This window comes from Salmo trutta, chromosome 39, assembly GCF_901001165.1.
Source record: "Salmo trutta chromosome 39, fSalTru1.1, whole genome shotgun sequence".
Lineage (NCBI taxonomy): Eukaryota > Metazoa > Chordata > Actinopteri > Salmoniformes > Salmonidae > Salmo > Salmo trutta.
Window position 1 is genome coordinate 16,763,398 of NC_042995.1, and position 12,035 is coordinate 16,775,432.

A 12,035-nucleotide genomic window follows, 5' to 3' on the forward strand; every position below is an offset into this window, starting at 1 on the left:
GGTTTTAATAGTCACAGTGGGTACAACATCTCCCATGCACTTCTTTATAACCGTACTCACCGTGTCAGCGTAAAGGTCAATGTTGTTCTCTGAGGCTGACCGGAACATATTCCAGTCCGCGTGATCAAAACAATCTTGAAGCGTGACTTACGATTGGTTGGACCAGCGATGAATGGTTCTCGTCACTGGTATACCCTGTTTGAGTTTCTGCCTATAAGACGGAAGGAGCAAGATGGCGTCGTGGTCGGATTAGCAGAGCGGAGGGCGTGGTAGGGCTTTGTATGCATGCGGAAGTTAGAGTAGCAGTGGTCGAGGGTATTGCGCATGCGCGTTGCGCAATCAATATGCTGGAAGAATTTAGGTAGACTTGTTCTCAAATTTGCTTTGTTAAAATCTCCAGCTACAAAAAATGCAGCTTCAGGATGTATGGTTTCCAGTTTACATATAGTCCAATGAAGTTCCTTGATGGCCGTCTTGGTGTCTGCTTGAGGGGGAATGTACACAGCTGTGACTATAACTGACGAGAATTCTCTTGCTAGGTAAAATGGCCGGCACTTGATTGTAAGGAATTCTAGATCGGGTGAGCAGAAGGACTTGAGTTACTGTATGTTGCTATGATTACACCATGAGTCATTACAATTCTATGTAATGCTATGGAACTGAGAGTCATCATCAAGGGCTATGGCTAGGGGGGAGCATGACATGCGGGGGATGTAGGTTTGGATTAAACACCATATTCTTTACTACTCTAAACAGGACAATGATTTGCCTGATCCCAGATCAGTCCTGTATAGCCGATTCCTATGGTCATTGGCATGCCAAATTGACCAGACAGCACAAACTGATCTGTGACCAGTAGGTTAACCAATGATTACTATGCTGACACAAAATAATATATATATAATAACATTTAATAATATATGCCATTTAGCAGACACTTTTATCCAAAGCGACTTGTGTGCATATATTTTAAGTATAGATGGCCCCAGGAATCGAACTCACTACCCTGGCGTCATAAGCACCATGCTCTACCACATGAGCTAAAAAGTACCACAAAACCTACAGCATATATAATGTTATAAAGCAATAAATACTGTAAAACAAATCAGTACTGAAATCATACAGCCTGGTTGAATTCATTAATAGCACCCAAACCCAAATGTTGACTGAGTCAGTCTGGTATTTGGCTGGAGGTGAACAGCACAGATGCAGCCACTGTGACTTCCAGAATCATACTGCGCCAAACCTGCACATCCTCCATCTCGCCACACATCTCAATACAAAGATGTACCTCCAAACGGTTAAAAGCGACCGTGTCAGTCAAAACAACTGCATGCTTTGGTGAATACATACAAAAGAGCAAAAACATTGTTTAGCCTACTAGCTTACCTTGAGAATAAAGCCAAGGAACTCCACTCAAAACATCTCAGGAAATAAATCACTCACCTAATATACTGTACTAACAAAGACTCAAAACATCACAACTGGTAGATGCCACCCATTTTGCTGAAAATAGAACAACATAGTGGCTGAAGCGTTGTGATGTGTGTATGTGGTGCTATAGTTAGCATAGCAGGCATCATGAGATTAATGATGTGGAAGCCATCGGGTTGGTTGGGTAAATACCGGTGTTCATTAGTAATTACACAATGCCACAGTGATCACTCTTCTTCACCGGATCTGATTTTCCACAAGAACAGTCCTAATACCTCCACTCAATGGACCTACAGTACTGTAAGCAGCACAACAAAAGTCCCTCTATTATAATGTTGTATAATATTGTTTATTTATTCAACCTATTTAACCAGGAAAGACCCCTGAGGTTAGAACAGATTTTACAGAGCCCTTCTTTGTATAGCCTACCATTGACCTCGGTCATGTAAGAATTGAACACAAGCACACAAACACTGATCTTAAGTAACAGGATGCTTTCAAATTCAAAATGACCGCTACTGTAGATGACCACTTAGCTTATGATTGACCTTGAGTATATCATAAAGAGATATGCGTGGCCCACAAGGACGCTACTGTGGTAGTATGTGGTCTGAATGGTGGGGGTGGTGAGTGGATAAAGGACCGGCATAACATTTCAGTCACTAGCCTAAGTGCTTTCCTTCTCCGCTGTACAATAGCACAGGGATATTACGCCGAGTTAAGACGACGCGACCTTGAGAACGTATCAATAAAAAGCTTCATTAACCCATTCGATTAACCTCTTCCTCTCATAAGCACCATAAAACTGATGCATGTTTTTAGCCAGGCCTGGCCGCACTGATAAATCACGGGAGACCCACGGGGCTCTTACAGTTAGCCTACAGTTAAGCCTGGTTAAACCAGACTGAATGCGGAGTTCAATTGTGATCACTGGTGAATGCAGTGTTTCCGTTTGGTTTAACCAGGCTATCTTACAGTAGCCACAGACATAAACAGCACTGGACCAGACTGGGTTGATGTTAGTGGTTGGAGATCCATATAATGTACTGTGGCAGCCATGGCTGACTTGTGTTATGGGTCAACAACAGTGTCAGGCTTGAACTAATTGGCCGAAGTGTTTTCATCATCTGGTCTATTTATATGAGTTCATCTTCAATTGATAGATAGTACAGTGCAGTACTGACCAACAAGATGCACAACAGTGAGCACAGCTCTCCACGGTACTCTGATTAAAGACTAAACTAAGCAGCTAAGCTTAGGCTAAGCTAAGACTAAGCTAAAACTAAGCTTAGACTAAGCTAAAGTCAGCTTTATGCTAATAAAAGATGGAATGTACAGGCTAAAAGCACATGGTGCATATTTCCTCAAGCATTGTTCAGTTCCCTGTTCAGAATTAACTCTTGAGTAGCTCAAAGTACACTATTTTCATCAGGACACACATGTAAGAGCTCGATAATAACATAACCACTGATTACTAAAATAAACCTATTTAATCGAATCCCATCAAATACAAACATTCATTTGATGAGAGTTTGCTGAGGGTAAAAAGAGGGGGAGTGGGAATCTCTCTGCAGAACATTTCTATAGAAAACCAATGGATTAATTCATCTCCAACTATCGTGGGGAACTGACCTCTAATCAATGAATTAGGCTAAGTCTCTCACTCACAGGAGGGCACATAAATACACAATTGACCGTATTAGGTCTCTGGTGGGGGGCTTAGCATGATCAAATTAAAGCATTAGACTGGTCAACTTATCCAATTACAGTTGTCAAATGCATGGCTTTCACCCAAGTGCGACGGCTGCAGAACAGAGCCTTGGGGTGCGTCGTCGCGTTGTGGGCGTGCCAAGGGAAGGCTCGGCCCTATCCTCATCATCTGGAGAGGGAGAGAGGGAGAGAGGGAGAGAGGGAGAGAGGGCCGCATACTTCCACACAGGATTACAGCGGCGGTGGAGGCACAGAGGCGTCTTTGAGGTCGAGACATGCCTTGTAGTAACATCAGTGAGCCGCACAGCCACAGTCACAAGCCGTTAACATCAGCGTAGGAAAAGCCTCCTCCGTTGGTGTGCTATCATAATAGTGGATGAACACACACACACAGGCTCGCTTTCAATTAAAGTGTTCCTCAGTCTGCGCCCAAAATGGAACTCGATAAAGATGTATTTAATCATATACTAAACTATGAACTGTTTTTGATGATCATAATGCTGCATTAGGGTCTTCAACTGAGACACTGCAATTTCATGAAGGGAGGGATTACTGGCCAAATAAATTAGAAGGAATTCAGAAGGAAAATATGTCCATTTACTATGGATGAAATCCCATTTGCAAGCTAAACTGGTAAATGAGCACACTGCTCTGGTGGCTATAATTCACCATCTAAGCATAATATACTGTAGTACTAGTGAGTAGTGGTAATGTCCTGATCAGGCAAGGACACACATAGACAAATGAAGGACAGCTATGGGAATACAGTATACATTTATTCCAAGTAGCTGAACGTTAGAGAACGATAAAGAGTTGCTTTCCACTGCTTTTACACCCAAAGAGAAATACATCCAAACAAAGATATTTCAAAATTGACCGATAATCTATCAAAACCAACTGCCAGACCTCCCACTTCACTCAAATTTGGAAGGATAATTCCTCTCTAAAGATGATAAATAGTTTATTGATCAGCAGATGTCCTGGCTAATGTCCATTCAGGAGGGGCTGCAGATGCACGACTTGCCGGTCCTCATAGCCTAAGAGACGATCCTCCATAGATCTCCAGCAGTGTACCCATTCTCCCCTGCTCCCCACCCCACCTCCCTGCTACCCTGAGTCCTCCAAGGTGTGGAGGGGGTCACAGACAAACAAAGACGCACACCATCTGCTAAGAGTAAGGCCAGGTGAGACCAGCTTTGGCCACTTGGCTGATCAACGGACAGCATTCTACATAAAATGTTGACACAGATACCCAAAGGAAGGTCAATGGAGATTTAGTATGGAATGAAAAACACTTTTATTACATAAAATAAGACCACAAGCAATCCCAACCATACACGCAGACACATGGACAGAGGCCAAGAAGGAGGAGATGAAGGGAAAAAGGAGGAATTGGCAGAAAGAGGGAACAAAAACTAATCTGCATTGTTTTAATCCAAGGCCAAGGAAGATTATATATTTCTGTTCCCTCGACGCGGCAGCTTTTCAGACAGGGCACGTGACCTTCCACCCGGCCAGTCATGCTTTTTAGTGTCCTAAAGCAGCATCCATATGTCCTCATCCAAATCACGCCTGCTCCCATTCAATAGCTCACTGTCTAAACAGAGAGAAAGATGTCACTCACTTATAGAAATAGATGTATATGACATAGACTTAATATTGTTGTTTGGTCAAATACGTCTACTGTGAATCCATCTTTTGGCCAATCATTTCCACATTCAATCAACCTATGTTTGATACGTTCAGAGAGTCAGATATAACCGTAACAATCATAAGGAAAGCTTACATGATGCATCATGACATGTCTTGTCTTGTTTGGAGGTTTTCAATCTGATGTTGACACAGGGCTGTGGAACCTTTGTTTGTGTTGGTCATGGACGTCATCAGAGTTAATGAAATAATGAGCGATGCCGCGGCAGTACCCCACTGTGGTTTTGTTGTGCTCCTTCGGCCAGTGTTGCTGTGTGTGTGTGTGTGTGTGTGTGTGTGTGTGTGTGTGTGTGTGTGTGTGTGTGTGTGTGATGGAGAGTGTTGTGGAAAGGAGTGGATACAAGGAGGACTTTATTATGGAACAGATGGGTTTTACATATGATGAGAACACTGGCAAAAGCTATGTTTTTGGAGTGAGCTTTCTTGTATTCGTTGGCAGACATTTTCATATATTTTAAAAATAATTTGATTTGTGATCTGCTTTTAGCCTGCAATTACAATACATGGCAATGGCAAAATTGTGGTGTAGATATTGGGGGGTCGAACAGTAGAAAGGGGTCCGGGGCTCCTCCCCCGGAATTTCTTTTGACATTTTAAAACGCATTTCCTGCAATTCATACACAGTTTGACATGACTTATTATGCCTCTCTTCAGGAGTATTTTGAGGAGTATATGGAGGGGTATTTTGAAAGCACAGTACAAGTGGAAGTATAAGTGGAATAGAGCATCAAATCAAAGTTTATTGGTCGCATACACAGTTTAGCAGATGTTATAGAGGGTGCAGCGAAATGCTTGTGTTACTAGCTCCTAACAATGTAGTAAAAATATCAAACAAAGGGCATTTACAGTATGGCACGTAATATTGAAACCAGGTACAATATCCTACGTCTGTTTAATACTACCTTATAATGTGATAAACTGTATAAATAAACGTTTGCATTGGGTCAGTAGGACACAGAAATAACAAGCACTCAATTAGTGAAATTCAATTTGTTCTCTCTCCATCTTCTTGATGGATTGATTGCCTCCATATTCCCAGGAAAAAAAGGAGGAATACAATGTAAGTCCTCTTGATAATGTAGCCGTAAGACACAGCGTAATAAGGGGAAGGAGGTGTGCCTGTCTTTATCAGTCCTGAGTTTCTGCTTCAGCCCAACAAAAGAATGTGCGGAGTCATTTATCACTGTCACTAACACTATCGAGCAACATCCGAAGAAAAGCGCCACAATCCCTAGGATCTGGTCTGTCAGGTCTGTCAGCGTAGCTTATTCTAAGGAGGTTTATTACCATGAATTTGAATATTGTAATTATACGTAAGTCAGTTTTAAGTATTTGTAGGTAAGTGATTATCTATATGAGCTACTGGAAGAAAATGTCGAATAGACTAAATTACCATTATCGAATTAGAATATCATTCAGTTTTACGTGCAGAAAAAATGTACGCAAACACACAAATTAAAAATCCTGAGCAAAACTAAACAAAGATCACTAAAACCTTAGGGTCAACCACCCTAGCTATTGCCCCCACTGCCCCCAATGTCCCTCCAGGTCTAAGCAAGTTCATGGATTCCAAACAGCCAGTAGTGAGAAGACCCCAACCACTCCCATGGGCCAGTCCACACAATAACAACCAAGCCCCTCTAAACCTGTTATTAGGTCACTTTCCTGGTCAAAAGAGGAAGGGTCTCCTCTTCTAAATTAGTGTGAGTGAGACTGTGGACAAGACAATCATTCTTTTATACACCACTTCCTTACCCTTCTATTGAAAGCAGGTCTGCCGTAGCAAAGGCCCTGGCCAGCGGTCAACCTCTAACCCCCACCATCCACCCTAGGTCTCCCAGGCCTCCCTGCTCGTTCAAGGGGAAAATTGTTCCTGGATGGAGGGAAACCAGCTCTTTTGACATGGAGAGTCAAGAGTCTAAGGATAGGTTTGAGGGCCAAGGTCATGAGTTTGGCCTCTCCACATCCCCATTGTCTCCATGAGAAATGTCCCCCGCCAACCCCAAAACTGAAATGGACTGAACGTGCGTCTTTGTCTTTCCCCACCTTTAGCAACCTTGTCCTCACCATCACTTCACAATAGCATTTTCTCACCAAGACTGCACACAAAGCATTGTGTCAGCTTCCCGAACTAAACAACATTGTTCGGCTGGTTCTCATTGAGAATAGATTGCGTTCAGCTGTTGATATTTATTGGCAAATAGCAGCAGCTGTCACAAAGGAGATCGAGGATCCTCTCTTACCTTCGGACATTCCTCCGCTCTTCTTCCAGCTGTTTGAGTAGCTCCTCGATGCACTTGTTGGCATCCATGTACCCCTGTAAACAACAGATGGAGATGATTGTCAAAGATGGATTCCAAAGATGGATTCCAAAGATGGATTCCATGGATGAAAAATATCAGTAATATCAAGAACAGCCCAAAAATCCTACACTACTTCGATTATTATGAAGTTCAGGAGTCAGTTTCCCAGATTAAGCCTAGTCCTGAAGTAAAAAAATAAAAATAATATATATATATTTCAATTGAGATTCTCTTGTGTTTATCAACAGCAGTGGTAAACCACAAAAAAGGAAACAAGACCCTACAGAAGCCTACATGGAATATGAAAAAACAGACCAAAACCGTATTGTGTATTGTGTATTTGTCTTGTTTCCACACACTGCTATTCCAAGTGTGAAGAGGAACACTGAGGCAGAACTGGACTGTTTCAAAAAAGGTGTGATTCCTTCATAGGGTCAATACTTTTTGGGGTGTTTGTTTCAGGGAGTTAGGGAGGAGTGTAACTCCAGAAGCACTGCTTGGTAACTTCGCCTGGCTGGCCCTGAGTGCAGGCTGCCAGCTGTGTAGTGTCAAGAGGGAATACTTTCACACACACATACTTCACACTCCACACACACACACACACACACACACACGCACACTCCCAAAGTGTGCTATTGAATTACAGCATGGGCCAAAATGAGCAGAGACCCTGGAACAGTATGGAAAAACAGATGTTCAGCTTATTTGACTTTGCCCTAATGATGTGCTCGTCTATGCCATGCCTGTATAGTGAGTATAAGACATTAGTGTAGAAGAAATAGGCCACCTAGCCATAATATTCCACCAAGCTGTTCTTTGGAGAAGCAGACAGTGACTGTGTCAGTGGTTGGCTACATAGGAACAACCAGTATGTCACGCCCTGACCTTAGAAAGCCTTTTTTATTCTCTATTTTGTTAGGTTAGGGTGTGACTTGGGTGGGCATATCTATGTTTCTATTTCTTTGTTGGCCTAGTATGGTTCTCAATCAGAGGCAGCTGTTTATCGTTGTCTCTGATTGGGGATCATACTTAGGCAGCCCTCTTTACCACCTGTGATTGTGGGATCTTGTTTGTGTGTAGTTGCTTTCTGCACTGCATATAGCTTTACGTTCGTTTTTATATTTTGTTGTTTTTCCGGTGTCATTTTTATTAAAAGTAAAATGTACGCCTACCATGCTGCACCTTGGTCCAGTTCTTCAGACGAGCGTAACAGAAGATCCCACCACCAAGTGACCAAGCAGCGTGCCCAGGAGTGGAGGACATCCTGGACCTGGGAGGAGGTAATGGCAGGGGACAAGACCCTGCCATGGAAGCAGGCGGAGGCAGCGAGAGAGGAACGGCGATGAGACCAGGAATCAAGGAGACGACGGAAACCAGAGAGGCACCCCGTGTGCCCCCCCCCAAAAAAAAAATGGGGGGGGGGGCACACGGGGTGGCGAGCGGAGCAAAGGTGGGAACAAGAACCAACTCCCTGTAATAACGATGAGGAGTTGGTCACGGTTCAGATACATTGCGTATCTTCGCAAAGCATTGTGTCTCCAGTGCGCATCCACAGCGTAGTGCGTTCTGTGCCAGCTCCTCGCACTTGCCGTGCGAAAGTGAGCATCCAGCCAGGACGGGTTGTGCCAGCACTATGCTCCAGACCTCCAGTACGCCTCCTCGGTCCAGGATAGCCTGTGCCGGCTCTACGCACTGTGTCGCCAGTGCGCCTTCACAGCCCAGTGCGTCCTGTGCCAGCGCCCCGCATGTGCCGGGACGGGTTGTGCCAGCTCTACACTCCAGACCTCCAGTGCTCCTCCACGGCCCAGTATATCCTGTGCGTCTCCACGGCCCAGTATATCCTGTGCCAGCTCCGCGCACCCGGTCCCCAGTGCGTCTCCCCAGCCCGGATCGACCTGTGCCTGCTCCACGCACCTGGCCTCCAGTGCGTCTCTCCAGCCTGGTACGCCCTGTGCCTGCGCCACGCACCCAGCCTCCAGTGATGATTCATGGCCCGAAGCCTCCAGTGATGATCCATGGCACAAAGCCTCCAGTAATGATCCATGGCACAAAGCCTCCAGTGGTGATCCATGGCACAAAGCCTCCAGTGGTGATCCATGGCCCGAAGCCTCCAGTGGTGATCCATGGCACGAAGCCTCCAGTGGTGATCCATGGCACGAAGCCTCCAGTGGTGATCCATGGCACGAAGCCTCCAGTGGTGATCCATGGCACGACACCTCCAGTGATGATCCATGGCCCGACGCCTCCAGTGATGATCCATGGCACGAAGCCTCCAGTGATGATCCATGGCACGAAGCCTGCAGTGATGATCCATGGCACGGAGCCTCCAGTGATGATCCATGGCACGGAGCCTCCAGTGATGATCCATGGCACGGAGCCTCCAGTGATGAGCCAAGGCCCGGAGTCTCCAGCAACGGTCTGCAGTCCAGAGTCTTCAGAAATGGTCGGCAGTCCAGAGCCTCCAGCGACAGTCGGCAGTCCAGAGCCTCCAGCGGGGGTTCCCAGTCCAGAGCCTCCGGCGACGATCTACGGTCCGGTTCCTCCGGCAATGATCCACGGTTCGGAGCCTCCGGCGACGATCCACGGTCCGGTTCCACGGAAGTGGGGGGAGCCTCAAGCGGAGCGGGGTCTGCATCCCGCACCGGAGCCTCCACCGAGAGGAGATGCCCACCCGGACCCTCCCCTATAGGTTCAGGTTTGCGGCCGGAGTCCGCACCTTTGGAGGGGGGGGGTACTGTCACGCCCTGACCTTAGAGAGCCTTTTTTATTCTCTATTTTGTTAGGTCAGGATGTGACTTGGGTGGGCATATCTATGTTTCTATTTCTTTGTTGGCCTAGTATGGTTCCCAATCAGAGGCATCAGTTTATTGTTGTCTCTGATTGGGGATCATACTTAGGCAGCCCTCTTTACCACCTGTGATTGTGGGATCTTGTTTGTGTGTAGTTGCTTTCTGCACTGCATATAGCTTTACGTTCGTTTTTGTATTTTGTTGTTTTTTCCGGTGTCATTTTTATTAAAAGTAAAATGTACGCCTACCATGCTGCACCTTGGTCCAGTTCTTCAGACGAGCGTAACACAGTGGCTTATTTATCCTTCGGTAGTGGTTGTGGCTAGCTTTAATTAATTATTGGTATTGGTGATGCCTCTCTTGGGTAAAACGTTATCTCACGGCCACAGACGCCCTCCATTGATTTTTAGACCGCCGTCATGTGCTGTTCACGTATAATTGAATCATGGGGAATTCCTCTGAGAGATGACCCAGCTGAGTATCGTTTAGACTCATCCCATGAGCATATCTTTTGTGCTAGACAGATTTAATAGTGTAAAAATACTGTGTGTATCCAGAGCTGGGAAAATATGATGGTACAGACGGTATACATTATATGGTATAGCCTACATTGAGGAACACTGTAATGTTCTTTCTTAAGCTGAAAATGGAGAGAAACCTTTATTGTCAGACATTGGAACTGGGATGTGTTCACAGTAGCTCTTAAGAGCCTTCTTCTCAGAAGGCAACCGTATGGCTGGCACCAGCGCAATTATCACACTTCAGGACTGACCTGAGGCTAGCCACTGCAGGTGCCCACCGTCTCCAGTATGCCCCCGTGCCAACTGAAGATGGCACAAGCCCAGACCTCCAGCCAAAGTCGCCAGTCAAGGGCATACTAAGTGACCAATGATCATCAAGGGCACGGACAGAGGCCAGAAGAACATGGCAACGGCGAGGTGACAATGTGTTATTTTGTCATTCATACAGAAGGGTATCCAAATAACCTGATGAAATCATATTTTTTCACTTTCTTCTTCATTTGCTTGTGACCTATAAGAAAAACGATTAAATGCACATACTGTACTTACTTGTCCTCATATCTGAACTGAATAATTCAAAGTGTTGCTGCTGTTTATCAGTGGTGTCCCCAAGGCCATCTGGAAGTCATAAGGTGCCACTACACCCAGCAGAGATGCCAGTCACACTAAACCCACTGAGTGTCATTAGGACCAAATGAAGTTGCCTCGCGAGTGGTGCAGCGGTCTAAGGCACTGCAGTGCTTGAGGCGTCACTACAGTTCCGGGTTCGATCCGGCTGGCTTCCGGGTTAAGCAACTCAGGGTTGCTTACAGTATCAGAGTGATAGGATAGGAACATGGGAGAATGATCTGAGTAGCGTCCAAATCCTGCATGAACAAGTTCACGTGCAAGTTTAGTTAAAAGTTGCTGAACATCAACTATAGTGCATCTAGCTCTATCAATTTAGAACGGAAAGAAGTTGTCATACAGAGGAATAGTCAGGAGAAAATATCTGTTAGTCTCACAGATCCAAATCCTAACTTGAGATCCCTAATGATTTAAGCAAAAGTCCACGTTAAGCAGATCTCAAGTTACGATTCAGCCCGATAATGATTTTCCCTGTCTCTCAGAGAGATCTACCCATCACCAGAGTGCCATGTCACAAAAAGATTTACACCCCACATCAAACGTTAAGCGCAGCTAGCTAAGTCGCTGTTGTCATCGCGGAAACCTCTGCTAATGATAGGGTACTGGCGTAATCCTCCGCATACATGAAGGCATGCAAAGAATGTGCAATGGCCTGTCGTAATGTCAAATGGAGGGTATGTAAACCGACGATTTAAGGCCTTACTGGTATATGTTATGCGGAGCATGCTGCCGTGTATTGCATTACTCCTGACATTTTTACTGTGTGTGCGAAAGCTGCAGGGTTTCCACCGGGGCCTGCGTGCCTACATTGGGAGAGAGAAAATGATGGACCTTTGCCTCAAACTTTATCGAACGCATATTTCGCGAAGTACACTTGGAGTGCGATACAGACCAAACAATTCCTTGAGGTGGTTGAACTTTCTAAATAGCACTAAAGCTCA

The 12,035-nt window shown here is 45.3% G+C and overlaps 1 protein-coding gene across 8 annotated transcripts in view; it reads right to left on the reverse strand.

Moving 5' to 3' along the window:
- The window catches only part of LOC115179728 (nck-associated protein 5-like), a 166,449-nt gene that overhangs the window by 105,168 nt on the left and 49,246 nt on the right, over positions 1 to 12,035 (reverse strand). For all 8 annotated transcript variants that reach the window (XM_029741424.1, XM_029741423.1, XM_029741428.1 and 5 more), the window contains exon 3: positions 7,098 to 7,171. In XM_029741424.1, coding sequence (XP_029597284.1) covers positions 7,098 to 7,171 — 74 coding nt within the window. The remainder of the gene's footprint in view (positions 1 to 7,097; positions 7,172 to 12,035) is intronic.